This window comes from Leopardus geoffroyi, chromosome B4, assembly GCF_018350155.1.
Source record: "Leopardus geoffroyi isolate Oge1 chromosome B4, O.geoffroyi_Oge1_pat1.0, whole genome shotgun sequence".
NCBI classification, from domain to species: domain Eukaryota; kingdom Metazoa; phylum Chordata; class Mammalia; order Carnivora; family Felidae; genus Leopardus; species Leopardus geoffroyi.
The window spans coordinates 24,247,250-24,271,592 of NC_059341.1; the positions used below are offsets into that span (position 1 = coordinate 24,247,250).

The 24,343-nt window shown below is 45.9% G+C and overlaps 2 protein-coding genes and 1 pseudogene across 3 annotated transcripts in view; 2 read left to right on the plus strand and 1 right to left on the minus strand.

The window, feature by feature from the left end:
- MYO3A (myosin IIIA) overlaps positions 1 to 2,206 on the plus strand; it is a 246,003-nt gene extending 243,797 nt beyond the window's left edge. For both annotated transcript variants that reach the window (XM_045465681.1, XM_045465680.1), the window contains one exon: positions 348 to 2,206. In XM_045465681.1, coding sequence (XP_045321637.1) covers positions 348 to 465 — 118 coding nt within the window. In that variant the 3' untranslated portion in view covers positions 466 to 2,206. The remainder of the gene's footprint in view (positions 1 to 347) is intronic.
- Positions 2,207 to 3,993: 1,787 nt separating this feature from the next.
- Positions 3,994 to 24,343, plus strand: part of GAD2 (glutamate decarboxylase 2) — an 88,126-nt gene continuing 67,776 nt past the window's right edge. Inside the window, exons 1-7 of the mRNA XM_045465689.1 lie at positions 3,994 to 5,311; positions 6,016 to 6,075; positions 6,252 to 6,401; positions 7,394 to 7,627; positions 12,030 to 12,120; positions 12,686 to 12,798; positions 17,984 to 18,099. Coding sequence (XP_045321645.1) covers positions 5,236 to 5,311; positions 6,016 to 6,075; positions 6,252 to 6,401; positions 7,394 to 7,627; positions 12,030 to 12,120; positions 12,686 to 12,798; positions 17,984 to 18,099 — 840 coding nt within the window. The 5' untranslated portion in view covers positions 3,994 to 5,235. The remainder of the gene's footprint in view (positions 5,312 to 6,015; positions 6,076 to 6,251; positions 6,402 to 7,393; positions 7,628 to 12,029; positions 12,121 to 12,685; positions 12,799 to 17,983; positions 18,100 to 24,343) is intronic.
- Positions 15,051 to 16,313, minus strand: LOC123591404 (annotated as a pseudogene).

A 24,343-nucleotide genomic window follows, 5' to 3' on the forward strand; every position in this document is an offset into this window, starting at 1 on the left:
GGTTAAAAATTAAGGTACTAAAATATTTATTTATTGGTTGTGAGTTACTTCAAACCAAAGGAAGCTCGCCTGTCTCAACTGCACCTTCTGACACCTTACTTAGCTGTCATCCAAACACAGTCACCCTCCCCCCCCCCACCCCCCACCCCCCGCCTGCTTGGGGAAAATTGAAAATCTGCTGAGAAAATTATGCAGCTGCGTTTGGTCTTTCTCCTGATGTTTTGAATGTGCCCTTCTTAAATGCCTGTAGTTGGGGGGAGTGGGAGGAATAGAACCGCCTAACGGGATGGGCGGGGCTGCGCTGCGCTCTGGCGCCGCTGACTTTCGGGCCCTGGGTCTCACTGCAGGTGCTGGGCGGAGGAGAACCAGGGGCTGGAGGAAAATGGGCCCGCAACCAATCCCTACGACTACAGGAGGCTCCTGCGCAAGACCTCCCAGCGGCAGCGCCTCGTGCAGCAGGTGTAGCCCGGCTGGTGGAGGCCACCGCGGTGGGAATGTGCGCGAGACTGCGGGGTTGCAGGAGCCAAAGCCCGGGCGCTGGCACGACCAGGCGCTGATGCCCCGGCCCTGACCATGGCAGGGGCTGCCCGCTGCGCTCGCCTCTCGAGTGTCAGGGCCAGCCTCACCGAAGGAGGAGGAGAAGTGAGAGCCTTGGATGCCGCGTCTCGGCACTCCGGCACCCTGCACTCCCACTAGCCCGCCAGCTGGGGCATCCCTATCCCTGGCCCCCAATGTATCTCTTTGTTCACTCATTTGAGACTCCTGTGGACCCGACTGCGCCTGAGCTCTCGCCGATCCCTCCTCTCTCATTTTGGAAGACTTCAAAGATTTCTTTTTCCTTGGAAACCGCTCTCCCAGGCCTGCGGGACACTGGAGGGGCGAGTAAAACAAAGCCCGGTGGGAGAAGAGGCGAGGGTGGGGGAAGCTTTGAAGATGAACTCCTTCTCAAACTCGCGCTTTCCCTTCCCTTGGTTATTGAGGTTATTAAATAAAGGAAGTGCCTTGGAAAGTCCGTGGCTTTCGGGGCTGGTACGCCATATTCCCCTTTAGGGCTAGACTCCTGCTGTCCAGCTGTGCGGGTGCAGGTGCCCAGGCAAGGAAGTGACGGTGCCTTCTGTCTCCTCCAGCGAACAATCATCGCCTCCAGACATCCCAAACAAACATACTAAGTTAAAAACCTGAGTCTTGCGGCGCAAACGTGACCTGCAGACAAGTCCCCAAGCCCCACACACACACTGCGCGCGCGCACGCACACACACACCTTTGGTCCCACCACTGAGCTAACTGTTGGGCTTTTTAGGTTCTTCTAGTCTGAAGATTTGGGGCAATCTCGGCGCCAAATTTTGGCGTATGTAAGAGGGATGGGCAATGGGTAGGCAGAGAGGTTTTTCTCAGTTGATGGCGTCTTAGTTTAGAACCTGGGTTGAGCCCTTCTATGGAACTGACACCCTCCGTTGTCAACGGGGTCTGAAGAGCGCGCGGAAGGATGACGAGGTGATTTCACGGACGACTGAACTGGGAGGAGGGTTCTGGCTGGGATAGGGCTTGTTCCTCTTGCTGGTGTCCCTCGCGTGCGGGGCCCGAAGCCAGAAGACTGGATTGAGTGAGGACGGGTGGACGTTCGTTAGCCGCTTGCTCATCAGAAGTTAAGTACTCTCCAACCCAAAATGTTGACGCCGAAAGGTCCCCCAGAGATGCTCCTACAACCTCTTCATTTTACAGAGGAGACCCCCGAGAGGCGAAACTTCCCACAGTGGCCGGATCGAGCTCAGAGTTCAAGGGCGCTGTAGGCCCTGCACCTTCCCCGGGTTCTCCTTGCGGCCTCCGCTGAGACTCAGCCCTGCAGACTGACGGCTGGGTTGTGACTTGCTGCAGGCTGGGCCTAGCTCAGGCACCGGTGAAACCAGCGCCGCGGGGCACTGTATACGGCCGAGGGGGAGAGAGGGATTCTGGTCCCCGAGGTGAATCGAGTCCCTCCGCCGCAACCTACCCATCCACATACCACCTACCACCACGAGGCCCTTGCGGGGCAAAGCTGAGCTCCGCGTCGCTACCAGGCAAGCCCCTTCTTAAAGCTTTTGAAGTGGCCTGTGTAGACCAGAGCCCTGGCAGTCCGGCCCTTAGGTTCTGGATTGGGAGGCAGTAGGCTCCCTCCCTAAACTCCCCACCCACTTTTTAAGTGAGATTAAGGAATGGGAAACGCTTAGTGAAAGGTTTCAGTGTTTTCATTTCTCCTTTCCTTTTGTGTTTCTTTGTTTTCTCTTTTTGTTTCTCCCTTTTTTTACATCTCCTTTTCTTTCTTTCTTTCTTTCTTTTTCCTTTTTTTCTTTCTGTCCTTCGACATTTAGGCACTGGGAAGACACAAGGGAAAAATTGTACCAGACGTTCTTCACTGGTAGGCCTGCAATGCGATCTCTGGGTAAACCACGGACAAGAAATAGGTCAACCGAGGAAACCTGCCCGGGAGGGTATCCTCTGGAGCCTGGGTTTATCCCCCCACCCCCACCCCAACCCACCCCCTATCTGAGGAAGAGGCTGCGAAAGCTTTTCCCCTGAACGCTGGCTGCCTCCCCTTCCCATTCGGTGGCTGCCTCCTTTGTGAACTAATGACTGTAATTATTACCTCCCCGAGCTCTTTTGTTATCTCCGACGCCAAACCGAAGAGTGGGGGGAGTGGGCTCCTATGCGAAATGAAAGTCTTTATGAAACAAATTGCCGTCTAGGGAGGGACCACGTTAAGGAAAGACAAATCAGATCCCTGAGTGCATTTGAAGTAGGGTGTGTTAAATAAAAAAATGTAAATACCACCATTAGATTCAAAGTACTCCAGATCTGCGGGATTTAATTGAGTTTAAACAGCAGGATTTTAAGTCTCGTTAAAAAAAAAAAAAAAAAAAAAAAGTTAAATCCAGGTGTTGTGGTTTCTACCCGCCTTGTATTTTAATCGGTTTCTTCCTTGAAGATTTGTGTTTTGAACGCTTGTTTTAAAGAATCTTTATGTTTTCGACCACTTATCCATAGCAGAATAGTTCTGCAACCCCAGCCTGGTGGGTTGAAGCAAAACATTAGCAGGATTTGGTGTGGATTTAAACAAAGAACTAGTCTCTCCGACTCGCATCTGCGCTGCTGGAGCGAGAGCTGCGGAGCTTCCCTGCCCGTGCGCATACAGCCGAACCAGCAAGGCTTTACACCCTGGCGTTGTTACCTGGGTCCACTGAAGCCAAGGGTGCCGGACGGAGGGGCCAGACTGAGGCTTGGGTTCACGCCCACCAAGCACTGGCAGCCCGATTCAGGCTTCTCAACACCTAGGGCTTTGCGCCAAGCCTACCGCAGGAACTGGCCAGCGCCCTTCCCAGACACCGCTCCGAGGCCGCGGTGTAGATCCTACTACTCCTCCCGGCTCGGGCACGTGAGAAGAAGACAAAGCTTCATGGAAATAATTTACCAGGCCCCCGCGTGTCCGGGGACACAGGATTTGGGCTTGTATGCGGCCACTTTGGGCCCCACGACGCCCTTAAGTGAGGCTCGAGGGGAGGGAGCCAAGACTGAGGATGAGTCTCTGCTTCGGCAGCAACTTTAATAACTTGACTCAGGAAGTCAGAGAAATAAGGGCTTATGAACAGAGTGGAAATGAATAACGCTCGCCCAAGGGAATGCACGCGGCAGAAGGCGGGATGCAACCCTTCCCCACCACGGTCTTCCTCGCACTCTCTCTGAGAGCCCAGGAGCCCGCAAGGTGTACTTGACTCTGACCTCCGCTATCAAGGGGAAGCAACGCGAACTCAACGCGGCCGAAACTCTCAGGACGCCTTCCCTTTGTTTAACAGCTTTTAGAGAAAGGATATGGTAAGAGAGGAGAGATTCTGACTTTCTAGGGAAAGAAGAAAGCCCTTCTCACCAGGCCTCAGAAAGAGTGAATCTCGCCCCCCCCCCACCTCCAATTCCCCGGTATCATTTAGATTTTCGGAGGGTGGGATGGACAGATCATTGATTTGAGACCCGCTGACTCGAGGGCCCAGCAGGCGATGCCTTCTTTCCGCCTCGGATTTGGAAAGCTCAGATTGCCTAGTTGGAAACTCTATGCAGGTCTCCCACGCACATATCGATTCTGGTCACACGAAAGCAGCAAAACCTTCCACGCCTCCGCAGGCCAAGGTCGCCAAACGACCCGATCCCATCCCCCATCAGCCGTCAATCCTGACGACTCTAGTTGCTCTCCCTCGTCCCCCTCCAAGAAGTTTCCATTCCTTTTATTATTTTTTCCCCAACCCGAGGTCCTCGGTGATAGGCTCCTGCATGGATTTTAATTGCCTCAAACAGCAGTCTTTCTCCCATCAGTCAGTCAGATCCTGGACGGTGGGCCCGGCGACTGCGCTCTCCGAAGCACAGGAATGACGCGCTCCGGACCGCCGCGCGGCTCAGTAGGAAGGCGCCAGTCTAGCCTAAGGAGCCGAAATGGGCCCTTCAGTACGTAGGCGCCCTTCCCCCACCGTCCCCTCCCCAAGCTCACGAACCGCTCGTGATTCCAGCCCAGCCGCCGAGGCTCTCGAGGTCACAGCGACCTCAGCACCGTCTTGCAGGAAGGCGGCGCGGAAATCGTGCCTCCTTCCCGGCAGCAGGAGCCAGACCTCAAACAATACGCCAATCGATGCTTATACGAGACTCATCGGGCCACCCTCTCCGCCTCGCTGAAGCCAGAGCGCAGGCAGCCGCGTTAGCACTCTGGACAGCGCTCCCGGGCCCGCGGGGACTGCCAGCCTGCCCCCCGCCTCGCGCTCCCCAGGGGCTCGCCCGCACGCCTCCCACCCACACGCTCTGACTCCAGTGCGTTCGCGCTGTCTGCCTCTCATCCTCCCTCTCCCATTTTTTTCTCTCCGCCGCCCCCTCATCCATCCGGGTTGGACTCCTTCTCCTTCAAATGCAGTCGGGTGCTCGGCGCCTTCCCATACCCTGGCTGCGCGGACCCTTTGGTCTCCTTCCCTATTCAACCTCAGCTTTCAGAGAGTTGCCACGTCTCTAAACCCTAATCCCCCCCCCCACACACACACACACGCACACGCACGCACGTTTCCTGTCCCAGTGTGACACCCACCCTCTGCCGCACGGCTGCGCGGGTCCCCGCGCGGTGCCCTCCTCCCGCCACACTCACGCACGCACGCGCGCTCCGGGCCGAGCCGAGGGCAGCTTGCTGACAGTTCGCACTCGGAGGCGACTTGCTCCAGTCTCACGGCGCTGATGGCAACTCCAGGCTCAGGCTTTTGGTCCTTCGGGTCTGAAGATGGCTCCGGGGATCCCGAGAACCCCGGCACAGGTAGGGGAACCGGGGCCTGCAGCAGGCGAGCTTTGCGGGTGGACTGGGGGTTGCGGGGCTAGGGAAGACGGGAGCGGTTTTTCCACCTGCAACAGGAAACTTGGGACACTTCACCCTGCTCTCGGTGTAGATCCTAATGGCCCAAGAGACCAAAACCCCACGGGCCCTTATCCCTTGGAAAGACACCCAAAGAATCACAAGCCCTTTTCAATGAAGTCTGGGAGAGCTCCCCAAACACAGACCCGTCCCCTCGACACCGAATTCCGTGGGCCTGGGGCACTGCCACCATCTTGGTGTCTGGACCTGTAGAGGGATAGAGTGGCTGTGGGAAAAGGAAAAATAAATGGAAAAGAGAGAATTCTTGGTCTGGAAGGAGAGCCAACGGACAGCTTCGGTATCTAGGAAAACTCGCCGGACCAAGGCAGGAAAGGGGAGTTGGGCCGAACCTATTGGCACCTGGAAGGCAAGTGTAAAAGGGCTGAAGTATGGGCTTCTCTTGGAAACAAATCAGCGAACCTAAGGTCGGGCTGGGCCGGGCCACCAGGCTCCCACACCCCTCCTGCACCCGCCCTTTGTGCGGAGCCCCAGGCAGCCCCTTTCCGGACCCCAGGCTTATTGCCGTTGTTCCCACAGAACGAAATTTCACACGTCCGGCTGCTGTTGTCTTTCTGACTCGCTGTCCTCCTGCCTGTCTTTCCTTGCAGCGAGAGCCTGGTGTCAGGTGGCCCAGAAGTTCACGGGCGGCATCGGAAACAAGCTGTGCGGTGAGTGCAAGTGCCGGGGGAGGGAATCGGACAAGGCCAGTCCCGCGGGGGCAATGTCACCTTCTCACCTCCGCATCCCCAACAGCGGAGTGGAGGTTTCCTGGCCGGGAGTGGGCAGGGGCGATGCAGCCGGGCCAGGCGGGCGGCTGACCAACGCGCTCCCTGTCCTTTCCTAGCCCTGCTCTACGGGGATTCAGAGAAGCCGGCAGAGAGTGGAGGGAGCCAGCCCGCGCGGGCCACCTCCCGGAAGGCCACCTGTGCCTGTAACCAGAAGCCTTGCAGCTGCCCCAAAGCGGATGTCAACTATGCGTTTCTACACGCAACAGGTAAAGGCGCCTCGCAGGGCCCCCGAGAGCCACGGCCCCTGGCTCGGTCCCACCCACCGCGGCCAGAAAGGACAGTGCCAGGGGCCTGACCCGAGGCGTGGAGAGGCAGGGAAGGGGCGGACTTCGCAAGAATCTTCAGCTGAAAGCGAGATACGACGGGCCTGAACCCGGACCCGGCCTCTACGTGGCGCTGGGCGCGGGCGTTACGAGGGGATTTTAGAGCCGCGGCGTTCATTCTCCAGTGCCGCCTTCGGGTCTGCGGCTGGCAGAGGTCCCCTGGAGCGCTGGACCTCGAGGTCGGCTTCTTGGTGCAACTGAAACCGATAGGACTTGGTTTCCCGTTCGGAATTGCTGAGACTTTCTAGGTCTTTAGATCGAAAGAGTAATTCGTAGCTGCAGTTTCACAGGGGAACTATTCGATTCAGGTGAGACCTGCGCAAGGTTTTAGTTCCTTGCGTTTACCCACCCAGTCACCTAAACATGCGCGCGCGCGCGCGCGCGCGCACACACACACACACACACACACGCACACACACACAGAGACTTAGGAAATACCGAGCTAACGTAATAGGCCAGAGACCTTAACATTGCATGCTCCACTTTGTCTGAGTTGCCCAAAGGCATTCCTCAAACATTTCTGATGTGACGTATTTCCATAACCACTTAAGATGATTTACTCAGATACAACATTTAGGACAAACCCCTCTGCAATAGATGAATGGAGGCACACTCCTTTTTTAAAAAAAGAAAGCAAATACGTCATGGATTGAAATACAAGGATTAATTTGGGGTGTGGGAGAAATCGCAATTTCTCTTATTCCTTTATCGTTGAAAAATACCTCCCTTTTAAAGAAAATGCTCTGCGTTTCCTGAAGATTTTTTTTTTTTTTAACACAAAATCTCTCAGGCCAAATAGAAATTGCCGAATCAAGATCTTGCCTGGACATTTTCACGATAAAATTAAAATGTGACATTTTGATTCCATTTTTTAGACCTGCTGCCAGCCTGTGATGGAGAAAGGCCCACTTTGGCGTTTCTGCAAGACGTAATGGGCATTTTGCTTCAGTATGTGGTGAAAAGTTTCGACAGATCAACCAAAGTGATTGATTTCCATTACCCTAATGAGCTCCTGCAAGAGTATAACTGGGAATTGGCAGACCAACCACAAAATTTGGAGGAAATTTTGATGCATTGCCAAACGACTCTAAAATATGCAATAAAAACAGGTATTGTCCAATCAAAAATAATAAAGCTCTTTTTCTTTTACAATTTTTATTTTTATATAAACATTTTTCTGTTCGATGGTGTTACTGGTATTTTCAAATTTGCAAAGTTATTTTCATCACTGAAAAAAGTCATTATTAGAACGATATAAAACAAAGAAAGGTACCCTTTACTATTAATGTTAATGCTTCTGAAGTTGATAATGTCAGAAACATTATAAATGTACTAAGTATAAATCATCAGATTTTACATTGCACGTATTGGGCCACGGAGACTAACCACTGATGTAGAAGCAACCATTTGTCAGCAGAAGCCAGTAGAAGTGACTCAAAATGGAGAAAGAAAGGGAATATGGAAATGGAAGCTCAAAAGGCATGATCCAAACAAAAGCCCAAATACTAGAGGAGTGCTAGTAATTTCCATGGCATAGGAATGGTCAGGCATTGGACAAACCATCCCATGTAATCACTGAAACAGAGGGATAATATTTTGGCATTGTCTCAAATGTCCAGGACTTCATAGTTGAACCCCAGGGTTTCTCTATTTTTAAAGAAATGTACACAAAAGAAAACACAATACAAACTAGCATAACAATTCAGCCATGTTATATAAGGATGTGTGCTTCTCAGCCATTCCGTATATAAAAAAAGAAAGTGGGTGGGGGAGGAGAATCAGATATCCTTATTTTAAAATGTATTTTGTATTTATTGCTTTTTCACAGTATTCTTCACACTTTATCCATTTTGTAGTCCCAGGTGTAATGTTTATTTGGGCATGTTCTAAGCTTTCATTTTGTCTTCACAAAGTCGCTAGTCATCTCTCCCAATCGTGATTACCCCTTCTCTTCCTGCATTGTCTCTAATCATGCTGATGCATGATGGCACTACACTTCATTAAAGCAATAAAAATAAGTACGAATGGCTTTCAGGAGGGGAAGAATACCTTGTGGATCTAAATTGATATGTAACCTTAAAAAGCTCTGCTAGCAAATAAAAATGTCACATGAATATTAATTACCACAGGAACTTGATCTTTTTATGTTGCAAATTTTTTGGTTAATTAATTATTGGTATTACTCTAATCAACAACAAACATTTTAAGAGTGTTTGCTGTGTGGCTTTAAGCTACTGTTTTTGTTTTTGTTTTTGCATTCAGTATACCAACTGAGAGGGAAAGTATGCAGGGAAGAAGCCTTGGGAAATCAATTTACCGTATTATTAGTATCTACTTTTGTGAGACTGTAGACTTGGAACCAGATACTAGGGAAAGGAATTTAACCTGGTGATTTCTATCACACTCGGTCTGTGGGATATGAATTTTGAAGGCTTATTAGGTTGCATTCTCAGTTATGTTCACAGAGAATCCACAGAATGTGTATATACTAGGCATTAAAAATGTTCCTCTTCCCAGCTTTTTATGTATCAGTTAGTGTCAGGAGAAGATGGACCAATTCAATATTTAGATTTTGCCATAATGCTTTTGAAACTGTTGGTCAAGTGGAGATCTAATGCATTTAAAGTTCAGAGGAAAATATGATGAAGTTGAATTTCTAAGCATCAATATCAATAATTATTTATAGCAGATATAGTCTCCTGGTCTTCCCATTTCACTCCCAAATAGAATTTCAAAGAATTAACACTGGTCACCTCTTTTTTTGACTTGCAAATTTACAGGTTTTTATGCTATACCTGGTATTTGACAGCTAGTAATATTTAGGGTCTGTAAAATAGTTACCATCCCGATGACTGTTAAGCATTTTAGTGTACCTCAGGAGATGCTTTTATAAAATATGTTATCACCTGCTTTCTACTGAGAGTCCTTAATCTAGTTTCCACCTGGGCTGCAAGCATGGAGAGGCATGAGAGCCAGTGGGGAAACATTTTCAAATGAAGTCTTCATGTGTTTTTAAAATTACCCCTGTAGGAACTGTTGGAACAGAAAACTGAAAACTGCAGAGAATAATAGAATTCTGGAATAATTAAGATTTTCAGGGGTCATTGGACTTGGTGGTGGTGGTGGTGGTGGTTGGGGAGTGCAAGGGTTAATGTTGTCTTGAGTCTTTCTACGGAACCATCAGACAAAGAAATTGAAGCATCAATAAATGAGGCCGTCCTTGGGTGTGCGCTGCAGGTACTGGGAGAGCAGTTTGGACCGACTTTGGGGCCCTCGCCATCTGATTGTGGACGAGATGGTTTGAGCTGCCTGGGGCCGGTGGCTCCCATAGCCTGCACATCCTTCCCAGCTGGAGCATTCCAGAGGCGCCAGCAGCTCTAATCTCACATTCCCCCCTCACTGCCTCCCTGGCTGCGACTGCGTGTGGCCACCGATTCCGGGCCCGGTGGGGGTGGTGGCAGCCGCGGAAGGCATGCACAGGGACAGCTGGCAGCCTCCCAGGCGGTACTTTTACACCCTTTCTTTCCAAAAGCCCTGCCTGGATTGCCTAACAGCCTTCAGGGATCACAGGAAGAGAGCAAATAGAGTATTTCTGTAGCATACTTCTGCAGAAATCAAGAGAACACGTTGTTCTAACCTGGCAAACTATCTCCTTCCGTATTTTCACATCACTATCAATGAATGAAAATTTTGAGGAGGAGAGATTCAGGTGAAATGGGAGACCAAGGTCAAAAAAATATAGGAGAAGAGAGTCAAGCTTGAAACATCAAACTTGTTTCACAGTTTTCCAAAGGCAGTCATCAGGATGAATTGACCTTTTGATATCCTGGGAACCCACATGCACCTTGAAATTTCTCTCCATTTTATGCGGAGGTTTTCATGCCAAAGTTTCTAGAGAGTTAAACAGTGTGTGATAATGGACACCAGATTCATCCAGAAAATGCATATGAATTGGGAGAGTAGATTAACGGATTGATTTGCTAATCGTTATTATTTCCCTCACTTTAAAGAAATGGCTCAGGGAAAGAGAAATGAAGGGGCATCAGGAGGGGAGAAGCGGCTGTGACTTCAGCTGTGAGCTTTAATGAAATGGGGAGTCAATGAGGCAGAGACAGGAGAGGGTTGTTCCAGACAGCGCCCGGCAGCAGCAAAGGGGCTTTCTCACTTTCTGTGGATGCATAAACTGACGGGGTCAGCTGCAGAGGGCCTGGTAAGGAGCGAAAAGGTACAAGGGCACCATGCCACAGGGAGGCAAAACAATGCTGGAGAATGAGCGAGAGCCACACAAATCCCAGTCTCTTTGAAATGTGCCCTTTCCCAGCCCCTATCTTTTCTCAGTGTCTAATTGTCTAGCCACATGCCCGCGGCTGATAAGGGAGCACTCCAGTACTAGAGATAAGCTCTGTGTTGACTTTTGTCCCTGCTTTCCTCATTGCCTTCCTTTATCTTGTTTTGCCCATACTGGCTGGAGAGACTGTCATCCCCAGGCTTCAGACAGATGTCCAATAAGTGGCGGATGCCTTTTTATCAGATGCTATTTCCATAATTGATAATCTTCCAAAATGTGGGCTGCCAAACAAATCGCAGATTTAGAGATAGGCTTTTATGGGGCAAGACAAGGAATGGAATTCTGACGAGATATTTACCATCACAATTTAAATAATGGCCTCAGGAGTATTTGGATGTCAACTCCTGTAGAGAGTTTTAGAGAAATCTAGAAGTTAATTAGATAAGCCTTGCTAATGGACTCATCCATCCATTGAATATATCTTTACGTATCTTGTTGACAACACAGTGATGCTGACTGTATTCAGCTTTATTTTAAATCACAACTATGAAGAAGTTCTGTTGTTTATAATCAAATATTTGGACAGAAAAGAATTGACAAGAATTAGATTTGTCCATGCCATCTTTAGACAATCATCACCTTTTGAATCCAGGGCAAATCATTCAACAGTGTCCTATTTTCTCATTTTTGCCTTGTCTTTTGTAATCATCAGCCATTTGTCACGGATATTATTATGAATGTTGGCATGCCTGGCGGATGTCATGGTATGACTGATTCCCAGAACAACTTCAACAACAAAAAAAGGATTTTCAGCAGCATGAGTGCAAACAAGAATAGCTTTGGATTGTACTAGCATTTTAGTTTGCAAATACACTGAAGGGATGCTAGGAGGTAAACTAGCATCCACATGGCAAACCACATTTGTTATTTTTTTATAGGATAATGTTCAGAGGAAGATTTTTAGAGTGTGTTTTAAGAAACACCATAACCCAAAATAGTCTGTCTCGTTACATGAAATGCTCCTTTGGTGTGTGTGTGTGTGTGTGTGTGTGTGTGTGTGTGCGCGTGCACATGTGCACACACACACACATGTTGGGTTTCTGAATATAGATTTCCTATTACTGAAGGATCTTTCAAGGTTCTTTAGCTAGAGAAATCATGTGTTTGAGAGGCATTTATTTTCACTTGGTGCAGTCCTGATTCTGGTACTCCGTTTTCTTCAGGGCATCCCAGGTACTTCAATCAACTTTCCACGGGACTGGATATGGTTGGATTAGCAGCAGACTGGCTGACATCAACAGCAAACACTAATATGTGAGTAGTTAATGTGTTTTGCTTAATCCAAGATAATTATTAGCGAGATTTCATAGTCTTTATTCAGCCTCTCCTGTGAAAATCTTTTTTTTATCGATTAGCTCCTAAAATAGGGATATCAACTTCAGAAGTATATGTTCAGAAGTAAGTGTTCAATCTAACTGAAGTCCTGATACATCTTTCATGCAATCAAAGCTATACAACATTTTTCAAACACAAAAGGCACTTTTTTTGGCATTTGGGATTTATAATTATATATAATATGAAAGAGAAATGGGACCAGATGCTTTTTTTTTTATATAGAATTACTCTGCAATGTTTTTTGTTTATTCATTTGATAAGTGACCCTTAGGCATTAAGCCAATAATTGAAGCTCCTAACTTTAGGAATATAGGAAAATGAGCAGCCTTTTAGAAGATGTAATTTTCTGTCTGCTTAATGCTATAATCAAAACTTCGGTGAATGTAGGGCTTGAAAAAGGAAATACAGTAGTTCTATACGTGTTGTGACGATGAATTATTTCTCTGAGTTCCACACATAAAATGTGACCATTACTACATTTCAGGTTCACCTATGAAATTGCTCCAGTATTTGTGCTCTTGGAATATGTCACGCTGAAAAAAATGAGAGAAATCATTGGCTGGCCTGGGGGCTCCGGCGATGGGATATTTTCTCCCGGTATGTGATATTTCAACCTTTCTTTGTGGTTTTTCTTCTGATATGCAATGCCTCATTCTGAACCTAGGAACAATTAAATACCTAGTCTGTGTTTCTGCTTAGGTTAAATGAGTTGTGTTGATCAAAAGAATGCGTGTGACTATACATGACCACTGACCATGCTTCCAAGCAACTACCTCATGCTTGAGCAATAGTTATTTGTGTTCAGAAAGAGGATGAACAGGGATGACATTTAGCCAGTACTCCTACTGTAATCCTACATAGAAGATGTCTGGATCATGTGGAACAAAGGAATAAAGATTCCGAATAAGGGAATTCGTTCTCTGAAACTTCCCACAATTAGTGAAAGGGTAGCCTCGTTTACTAAAGCATTCTGTTTCAGGATGCATTACAAGGCAGATCTCTGTAACAGAGCCTGTGTACCCTGTCCCTTTCAAGTAACAACCAGAGAAGCTGATTCATACTAATTTCAAGGAGGGTAGAGAGTGGCTTGGGAAACCATTTTTTTTTATTAACTTGTTTTATTTTTATTTTTTTTTAATTTACATCCAAATTAGTTAGCATATAGTGCGACAATGATTTCAGGAGTAGATTCCTTAGTGCTTCTTACCCATGTAGCCCATCCCCCCTCCCACAACCCCTCCTGTAACCCTCAGTTTGTTCTCCATATTTATGAGTCTCTTCTGTTTTGTCCCCCCCCCCCCATTTTTATTATATTTGTTTCCGGGAAATCATTTTTATTTATTTATTTATTTTTTTTGAGAGACAGAGAGATAAAGCATGAGCAAGGGAGGGGCAGAGAGAGAGGGAGACACAGAATCTGAAGCAAGCTCCAGGCTCTGAGCTGTCAGCACAGAGCCTGACATAGGGCTTGAACTCATGAACTGCGAGATCATGACCTGAGCCAAAATTGGCCACTTAACCAACTGAACCACCCAGGCGCCCCTGGGAAACCATTTCTTAAAGCTGAAACAGAGGGTGATGATTTCTTCAAGAGGTTTCTTTTTCCTTCTTTATCATACCATTCAGTCTTTTCCATCCCACTTTTATCACCAGCCATTGGATTCTAAGCTCCATTATCTACACCTCTTCCAGCCAAGAGAATCAACCTGACACAAAAAGCTTTGCCCTTCATTCCAGATCTGTGTGTGACCTTGGTTTGATGCAGGAAGAAATAGAAGTTAGAAAGGCAATGGGGAGAGAGTCACTGACCCATGGAAAATAAACCTGGTGTGCAGACTGTCACCTAATCAGTGGCAGGAGAGGGTCATCAGAAGGGGGCATACGCTCAGTACACTGAGATTGGCCCTGCTGGGGGGTCAAAGCCACACCTGCCATTATGTCAGGCCCAGCAAAAGCCACATCAAGATGTCCCTGCAGCAAACCTGCCAAGACAAGTGGATGATGAGGGAGAGAGAAAATAAAGAACAGGTTGAAAGAAGAAATTATAAACAAGCAACAGAGGCCTCAAGGATAGGGCTTAAATTAAGCAGCTTTACCCACAAGCTCAGATCTGCTATTATATTTTATGATTTTAAAAATACCTCACAATTTTTCAGGTGCAGAAGGAAAACATGTTAGTTAAATGGAAGGGAAAATTAGCCTTTTTTTTTTTTCATTGAACACCAGTTGTGATGAATTTTAAGCTAGCCTTTATTTTGTAGAGGACTTAGTTTTCCTTTGGAAAACCATTCCCTATTGAGGGAATTTTGTCATCATTCTCTGGAACTGATGCTCGTAAGGTATTCTTCATGAGGAATTAGGTAGTGTTCAGAGATCAACATCGTTTCTACCTCTATTCTTCTTCCTCTTATGAGGTCAGTGTGTGATTGAGAATCCTGGGCTCTCTTTTAACGGTCCCTGGGAGTGGGAAGAACAGTTGTTCCTGTTGACCCTGAAAAATTGGCTAAAGGGGCTTGGGCCAGGCCTAATTTAGCTGGTCTTGGAGCCCACCCACTCCAGAAAATATACACCCAGAGAAAGAATCCTCTTCCGAAGCTCTGCTAAGCCAGGTATGGACACCCCCATCACGGGACACCTGATCATTTGGTCAGTCTTTTGACGTGACCAAATGATCAAGTAAAAAGACTTAACCTTGATCATGAGGCTCCTTCCCTGGATGCTAAAGATCCATATGCTCCCATGCCAACATGGAAGCCACAGATGCCATATGCTAAATATAATGTAGACATTGCAGAATGGAAAGGGGACAGAAGTAAAGGCCATTGGCAAACTGTCTCTGCCCTGCTTTCTACAAGCCATTACCGAGAGAGAGGGATTATAGCATCCTTACTTGCTAATGGATGCCTTTCTGGGTAGCATCCAGGCTCATTCCTGGGGTAAAGGGTCTTACAATTTAAGAGGTAGGAACAGGAAAATCATACATCTTATGGGCCTGAGATCTGAAGGTCTTGTTGCCCAGGACTAAATACAAAGAGTTAGATCTGTGACTTGAATATATAACTCAGCTCAGTTTACCTTACACCTCCATCTATAACATCCAGAGGATTTATGCTTCATGGAAAGTTCTTTGGGATGTCTAGAAGAAATCTGTTAATGTGATATCACATCTGGGAACCAAAGAGACCTGGAGTATTCCTCACTGCTCAGCAAGTCACAAAGGACTGAAGGAGAAGAAAGGGAAATCATGGCTTAGTTACAAACCTTTTCCTGTCTAACGGGATTTTCCTGATGTTTCAGAGCTTGTATTTGCATCCTTTCTCTGGAAGACGCATCCATCCTCCTGCCTGGGCTGCACAAAGCAGTCTGCTCTGTCTAGTGGCCCAGAATCCTCTTCCTTTCTCTCAGACCTACTGGATTTTTTTTTCTTGTAGTTTTATGGTATTATTAACACTAATACGATGTGCACATAAGCAGTCTATTCATTTTCTTTGCTGTGCAGCCTGGCATCGGGGTTGGTGACTCTGAGGGCCAGCTGGGCTGCTCTTTCCCCAACAGCTCTGTGGCTCTTGGAGGAGGCATTGTGAGCAATCTCTGCACAGTAAGATTTGTTGCACATCAGCCACAATTCAAGCTTCTTGATGCTGTGGACTAGGAACTTCTGGAACCACTGGCCAGCATGTGCTTTGTTTTCTTGTTGCTTCCATAGCCAACGTTGGCCATCAAGATCTGGCCCTTGAATCTTCTGCACATCCTGTTATCAATGCCTCTAGGGTTCTGCCAGTTGCACTTAATTTTGACACATCGGTCTGACTGGTGCCTGATAAACTTCGTGGTCATCTTTTTAACAATCTTGGGCTTCACCAGAAGTCCAAAGGCAGCCATGATGCCAAGTAAGAGATGGCAGAGGACGAAGAGTAGGGATACTGGATCTTTAGAGAATAACTGAGTGACAAAATGAGGAGTGGGAAAGCAAAGCTGGAAGCTTCTTGAGTAACTGTGCTGTGTGACGCACTTTCTTTGTGTTCACCTTTCCCTTCTCCTTCTGGCCTCCTTTCTCCCCAGCCTCTCTGACAAGAACTAGGGCAGTACTTCTCACATGGAGGCTATTGTACCCCCAGACAACACTTGGCAAAGAATGGAGAAGGTTTTTTTAAGTTTATGTATTTATTTTGAAAGAGAGAGCGCACACATGCATGCAAGCAGGGAGGGGCAGAGGAGGAGAGAAAGAATCTCAAGCAGGTTCCACGCTCAGCGCAGAGCTTGATGCAGGGCTCCATCTCACAACCGTTGAGATCATGACCCGAGCTGAAATTAAGAGTCAGACATTTAACCAACTGAGCCACCTAGGCGCCCCGAGAAGTTTTTGATTGTCACAATTTGGTGGTGGGGTGTGTAGTGCTACCCGCACCTGGCAGGTAGTAACCAGAGATGCTGCCACATACATCCCCAGGGCACAGGACAGCCCCCACCACAAGCAGTTATCCAGCCAAAATACCATCAAGTGCCAAGATAGAGAAACCACACGCTAGAGTAGAATTTCCTTTAATAGCTGATCCCTTGCCCAGCAGCATCCTATGCACTCAGCCTTTCAGGCAAGGTGTCTGTTCAGAGAAGGCCTGACCTGGATTTTGCTTGCCCTGTGTCTCTGGGGTTCAGAAGAGGTAGAAATTTCCCTTATTCTGACGGAGCACAGAGCCAGGATCTGGGTACTGACTGCTCTGTGCCAGCCTGCCTGCTTGCATCAGAGCCCAGGGTTCATGAGGCAAAAATCGTGGCCCTACGTGGGCCATTCATTTTGATATAAAGAGCCCTCTGCTCCTCAGCCACCCAAAGGGAAGGGAACTCAGGGCACCCACATCATGGCTGAGCCCAGTGTGTCTCCTATGGGGAAAGGAGGAGATAGTGCCTTCACTCCGCCACGTGGTGTTACAGCTTCCATGCCAGCGTATCCATTTGCATGCACAACAATCTGTCTCTTGGTATAGCAGAAATCCTAAACTTTCCAACAATCTTGGGGAAAAGCTCCTTTGCTTGTCAAAGGAGACCTTACTTATATGATGTAAACATTATGGTATGAAATCCTTGACAATCTTAGAATGACACAAGAAAAGCAATGCAATGTAGACTTAAAATTCCCTTCGTTTTGTGTTTTTGCATCATTTTGAAATGAGATTTTGTTAGCTGTTACAATTATATTTCTGTGATGTTTTTGGGAGGGAAGAACTGTTGTGGGAAAATTAACAGAAGAGTATGATAAGATGGGCTTGGATGTTTATCCTCATTCTATAAGGATTATTGATTAACAGTCCACACTGTTAACTGCAACTGATTTTGTCTTGGTGCAAGTGTAAGGCATTGAATGAGTCGAAATGAAAAGAAATGTGTTCTCCATCAGGATAGAAGTAGGATTTTCACAGAACTAATGAAGAATGACCACACTCACAAGGTGGGAAGGAAGGCAACAATTTCTCAGTTCTTAAGAACCGCTTCAAAGGACTCCCAGCAAGAGCAGAATCAATTGCAGTTCTCTTTAGCTGACAGATTTGGGGTGTGGAGGGGTGGCATCCAACCTGTGGTTGGGCCCAGTGCTCCTTTCTCTGGACCCTCTTAGCCTGAGGATTCAGTCTGAGTTTGAGGATTCAGTTCAAAGGATAACCAGTACGATGGCCTTCTCCTGTGTCCCAGGAGGATTCTAGGTCTGTGGAAATGAGGAATGTTTCTTGCATGTGAAATGATGTTGATAATAACTAGAAAAGGTAACTGTGTGTTGCTGTTACTTTAGGTGGCGCTATATCTAACATGTATGCCATGCTGATTGCACGCTTTAAGATGTTCCCAGAAGTCAAGGAGAAAGGAATGGCTGCTGTTCCCAGGCTCATTGCCTTCACATCCGAGCATGTACGTGTTTCTGTTCTTTCCAGGTTTAAGGTTTTCATCTGTAAAGCCCAAGTGGAAGGAGTCCTATTTGGAAATGCTTTATCCCCAGAGGTTCTCTTCCTAGAAGATACTTCTTGGAAGAGAATTTGGGGAGGGAGCAGAGAAAGGAGGGAAGCCCTTTCTCTTTGAAATTTAGGAAAACCTTCATAGAGAAAGCAGAATGTTTTTACTTCTAGTTCCTACCCTTCATTTTTCTGTAGTAATGCTGTATGTTGGGGGAAGAGGGAGAGGAGAGGCCAGAGTGACTATGAGCTCATTTGGACAATTGATGCTGTGCCTACATAACTCAAAACTCCAGTACGTCCTATTGATACAATCTTTCTGTATGAAAATTCTGATCAGATAGTCTACCCTAATGGTGTCTTGAACCATTTAATGCTAGTCTTTGGGAGGCTGAATCAGAGATTTTTATCACTGTAGAGAAATGGCCTAGTGGTCATATCTATCATATCTCATCTCTGGGTCAGTTCTGTCCCAGCCAATCACAGGCTCCTGTGCTCTGCTATGTAGTTGTCCAGGTGGGGTGCTGAGAGCTGGGTCTTTCAGCTGAATGCCACAGTGTGGTACTCCATATTCTTTCCATGGCTTTAGAAGAGTTACTGCCATTCTCCCTACTGTCGCAGGCACATTGAAAAAAGTGGCCCACCCTATTTACATAAGTTAAGCTAAACAGCGTCAGTCTGTTAGGCCTCCAGCTTACTCTCCTGTGCAGAGATGGGGCCACACACAAGCTCAAAGCAGCTGTTTGAGCAAAATCTTGGTTCCAGATTCTCCCACCAATGGGCCCAGCAGCAAACCAGAGGCTGTTCTCAACAGGCATTAGTAAGCATTACCTGCCATGTAATTCCTGAGATTTTCCTTTCACAACCTCTTCCTCAAAGTAGCCTAAAGTTTGGGAAACAATTGCCTCAAGGAAGATCAAGAAGCCCTCTCATGGTGAGGGAAATAAAGAGATGGGGATGGAAGAAGGGTCTGTAGAGAAACTAGGGGCTCCTGTAAAGAGACATCAGTGGGGAGATGCAGGGAGTCATAGTAGGAGTCAAGGCACATCTCCTATGGAACGTTTCTTTTTCTTCTTTAAGTGGTGTGTGTGTGTGTGTGTGTGTGTGTGTGTGTGTGTGTGTTCATAATAAGGAAACAAAGGGCAAGTACGACTGGAAGCCAGTGAATACAATTCACAATTATAGCAGTGGCCATGGAATCAAAGGAAACTAGTGATTTATGTTAACAAATGATCTTTAGCATCTTGTTTTTAATCATGTTTTAGTATTTTGTTTTGCCCTTCCTCAATTTACAGAGGTCAAATTTAGCAGAGAAGTCCACAGCCTCAAATTACCTGGTGTTTTACTTCCTATTGCTGCTAAAACAAATTACCACAAACTTAATGGATTAAGCCAACATAAATTTATTATCTTATCGTTCTGGAGGTCAGAAATCTATAATGGGTCAGGTAACACTGTGTTCCTTCTGGAGACCATAAGGGAAGAATCCATTTCCTTGCCTTTTCCAGTTTCTAGAGGCCAGCTGCCTTCCTTGGTTCATGGACACTTCTTCCAACTTCAAAACCAGTAAAACATCTTCAAATCTCTCTCTTCTTCTCTCTCACTCTCTCTCTCTCTGACCTGTGCTTTTGTTACCATATCACCTTCCCTCACTCTGACTCTCTCTTCTTTCCCTTATAAAGACCCTTGTGATGACATTGGGCCCACCCAAATAACCCAGGACAATTTCCTATCTCAAGACTCTTAGTTAAGTCACATCTACAAAGTTCCTTTTGCCATGTAAGGTAACATATTCTTAAGTTTTAGGGATTGGGATGTGGACATCTATTCAGGGAGGGCATATTCAACCTGTTAAGCCTAGTACCCCACCATGAGATAATTTTCATTTCTCAACTTGTCCACAGATAGAAAATCATGATATAATTTTTTCCAATTACTATTTCCCTGTAGTATTGTGTCCCAAAATAGTTAAATGTTACTCTGGTCTCAGCCTCAAAAAATTCAAATGATCTTATATTGGGCATCTTTTTATTTTGGCTTCCATGCTGTTTGCACAACCTGAAATGAGGTTGGTCGACCAGCAAGCTGTACCACGCTGTCTGGTGTCTGCATGAATTTCTTGGCTCAAGTTTCATGGAAATTGACTTAACCTTGCCCAGAAAACCCAGGTCATGTGGTGTAAGAATAATTTTGCTATGCCTTCTTTTTTTGATATTGCAAACTTAGAGTCTACTTCTTCACTTACAAGCAAAAGAAAGGTGATTCAGCTGTACAATTACCATTCAATTTTTCCTCCTCCTTCTTTACCTCTATCCATGCATATAATTATGAAAGAACATTTGAATTATGAACCTTTCCTAAAATACCAATTGGTTCTAACTCTAGGCTTATTTTTTGACAAGATGAACTCTTTTTCTTTCTTTTAAAAAAAAAACTTTTTAGCATTTATTTGTTTTTTGAAAGACAGCACAAACAGAGGAGGGACAGAGAGAGAGGGAGACACAGAATCCAAAGCAGGCTTTAGGCTCTGAACTGTCAGCACAGAGCCCAATGCGGGGCTCAAACCCATGAACTGTGAGATCATGACCTGAGCTGAAGTCAGACACTTAGCCAACTGAGACACCCAGGTGCCCCAGATGAGCTCTTTATCTAACGTATGATACCTTATATATGATAACTATTTGACAATTTCCAATACACTTGCAATATACATTAACTCATTTGACTCACACAACAATATCATAGGACAGGTAGAGCAAAGACTGTTATCAGCATTTTTTAAATGAAGAGGCTGCAAGTAGAGTCAGGATTAAATGGGTTTCCTGACCCCCAGGTCAGTGAGCTCCCTGTCCCAACTACCAATGTAGAAACCAAATTAAAATATTCAGCAACAACATTTTGTATGCCATATCTCATCAATTAATTTAATATTTTATACTTTCCCAAATAAAATTTCCACCAAGTGCTTTTTCTTAATGTGAACGTGATGCTAAATTGTTATTGCCCCTACCAAAACAAAAAATACCCTGCAACCTTCCTTATTATCTCATAGACCTGGGCTGGAGGGGACTTTCAGAGTTCACTTAAGGCACTCCTATGTCTTATTGAACTCTTGATCCAAACCATTGTGTTCAGATAAGCCCTTAAAAGTGAGCCCTACCCTTGAAGCTCCAGGTTGAGAGGTAATGTGACCCCTATATCTAGTTCCTTTGGGCCTTAAACTTCAGGGCCATTCCATCCCATTCATCACTTAGTGTAGTTCCTTCCAGCTTCGGGACAGGCCCTATATTCCCTTCATCTTTTCAGGTTTTACAATCACCTTGTCTCCACCAGCCCCAGAAATAGATCCCCACAGGCTGAAGACAGAAGATTACCAAGTTATGTCTCAAATGCTTTTTTTTTTTTTTCCAGGCCAAACAATTTCCATCTTTGCATGGAAGTTCTTTCCTGAGTCCCTTACCTGCAGGGAGAAAGGATGAGTAGAAGAGCTGCTTAGTGGATCCAGTAGGGGCGGGGGTGGGGGGTAGGACAATGGCTATGGCAGAAGCTGCTTTAAGTATTATCTTTCTTCATGTTATTTGAGAGCTTCCAAGGCCCAAGACTTTTGGAGACTTAAATGAGAGCCTTATAAAGCAGTCACCGTGGGGTGCCTGGGTGGCTCAGTCAGTTAAACATCCAACTTTAGCTCAGGTCATAATCTCATAGTTCGTGAGTTCAAGCTCCACATTGGGCTCTCCACCATCAACCTAGAGCTCACTCCAGATCCTCTCTCTCCCTTTCTCTCTGCCCCTCCCCTGCTCACTCTCTCTCTCTCTCTCTCTGTCTCAAAAATAAAATAAACATTAAAAAAAAAAAAAGCAGTCACCTCAGCTCCTGTAATGTAGGAAACTCTATATAAATGTTAGGTAACTTAAAAAAAAAAAAAAGCTATTTGTAGATGAGGAAACCAAGTCCCAGAGGTGATAGATGCTTTGCCCAGGGTTTCACAGCCAGTCAATGACAGAGTCAGATCTAGAGTATCAGTTTCCTGATAATCCCAGTACCGCTCTTTCAAATACTGGGTTGGGTGATCTCTACACCACTCTAGCTGGCTGCTCTAAATTCACGTGGTAGCATCCTTTCTGAAATCCTGTTTTCCCCATGTTAGTTCTTCTAGTGCTAATATAATTTTCTAACCTATTGAGCCAGTTACTGACTTTTCTTCTAGTCTGAGCACTGAGTTTAAAACTTGGACCTGTGTAGAGCTATAGGGATAGAAATGACATTAAGAAATGTCCAGCATCCAACCAGAAACATCACACATTGAGGAAGGGAAGGGTCATCTTTTGTTTTCTAAATGATCCACACTGTCTCTCTCTTTTGTAACCCACAGAGCTACCCGTCTCTTTTCTGGATGCCAACCCAGACTAGAATTTTCCCATGCTGATAAGGAGGGCAAGCTATTAAATTTTTGTTTGTCCAAATCCAACTGTTTTCTTGAAATTTTGAACAGGGCTGAATTAAACAAATAATATTGCTATGAAGAACATTAGAAGAAGTAAATATATCCACTAAATTGAAATAAGAGATAGCACATAAGCAAAGAGTTCTAAGATTATTTTTCTCCACAATATGGAATCACAAAATCTCAGAATTGGAAAGGATCTTAAAGATTGGCTGGTTCAATACTCATCCTTTGCTGAAATCCCATCGTTGTCACCAAATCTTCAGTGATAGAAAAGCTTGGCAAAAATTAATCTGATGAGTTTTAGGTCCTTTCTTGAAAGTAGGTTTAGAGGGAAGTTAAGACTCTAGCTCAATAATTTATATCTCTAGCTCTGAATCCTTTGAAAGCCCAAACTGTGAGCTTCATTCCAAATTTCTCTTATTTCCTTGTGTGCAACAAGCTCTTCCAGAAAGAATTTCGGTGGAACAGCATAATTGCATTTAGGAAAACTGTTCTTCAAATCAGATTACAGGTACTGGGATCTTTTACGCAATGGGCACAACTCACTCCACTCTTTACAACTAGTCACCAGTGTTCTGCAGAGCCCCCTCATGGCCTCAGCCCACTTTGGGAGGGAGATGATTCTCATAATTGTTTAGAAAAATGGTTTTCACATAAAAACACTATAGGAGAGGCTTCAATTCAAAAAATAGATGTCCTTTATGTTTAAAAAAAAACTAAAGGTGACCCAGGCAGCTTGGAAACAGACAGCTCCCATGTAATGCTCCCATTAGACAGAAGCTTCACCTGACAGAACTTCAGGAAGTGAAACTGTGAGCTAAAACCAGTTTACCTTTAGCCTCTGCATTCCTACTTCCTGTTCATTTCAGGGCATCATCACCCCTGTGTCATTTTCTCTTTCTACTCAATCCCATGAAAACCTACTCTCAAGAAAGAGCCTGAGAGCCCTGTAAATGATTCGTAAAACCTACGTGCCTCTCCTGGGGTATTTCCGTTGCAATAGGAGACAAAAGAAGGGGTCAGCAAGGCACAAGGGCACCATGGGGCAGTGGGATGTTTTCTTTATACCTTCCTTCATTCACTCAGTGAAATATGTGCCAGGCAATGCCTCAGGTACTGGGGAGGCAACAGTGAACAGAACAGACCCAGTGCCTGCTCTCAGGGAGCATATATTGTACTGTGGGGGAAGGAAAGGACAGGGGTCCGGAGGGGATAGTCATACTTCTCAGTGCCCCAGAGACCACACTGAGTGATCACTGTAAGGGAATACATGCTCAGTGCTGATGTTCACATTTGTCACCAGCTGTCATCCTTGGATCTCTTTTCATGTCAACTGAATCTCGATACATATTATTCTTTTCTTTTAGCACTTACTTAGAGCACAAGCTCACAATGGGTGACTTTACACTGTAGAACTATGAGTGATAAGGTACCAGCTTCCCGGAGGTGCCTTGTATGCAGATCCATATCACATCAGAATCACATGGAGTCTCTGAGAATGTGGTTGGGTGATCCCCTATCCTCCAAATCATTATAATTAGAAATCAATGAGGTGGTCTCACAGAGTACAAGCTTGTTTGTAAATCAGATGATTTAGAAAGTAGGATGCTCTTTTAAGGCCACTTGATGAGTAGAAGCAAGGACAAGGACCCAGTCTAAGGCAGAAAAGGCTATCATTTTCATCAAATCTCAGGATGTATAGGGGCAAACCAGTAGGTGTATGGGAGGAGTGTGGAGAAAAAGGAGGACAAGGGAA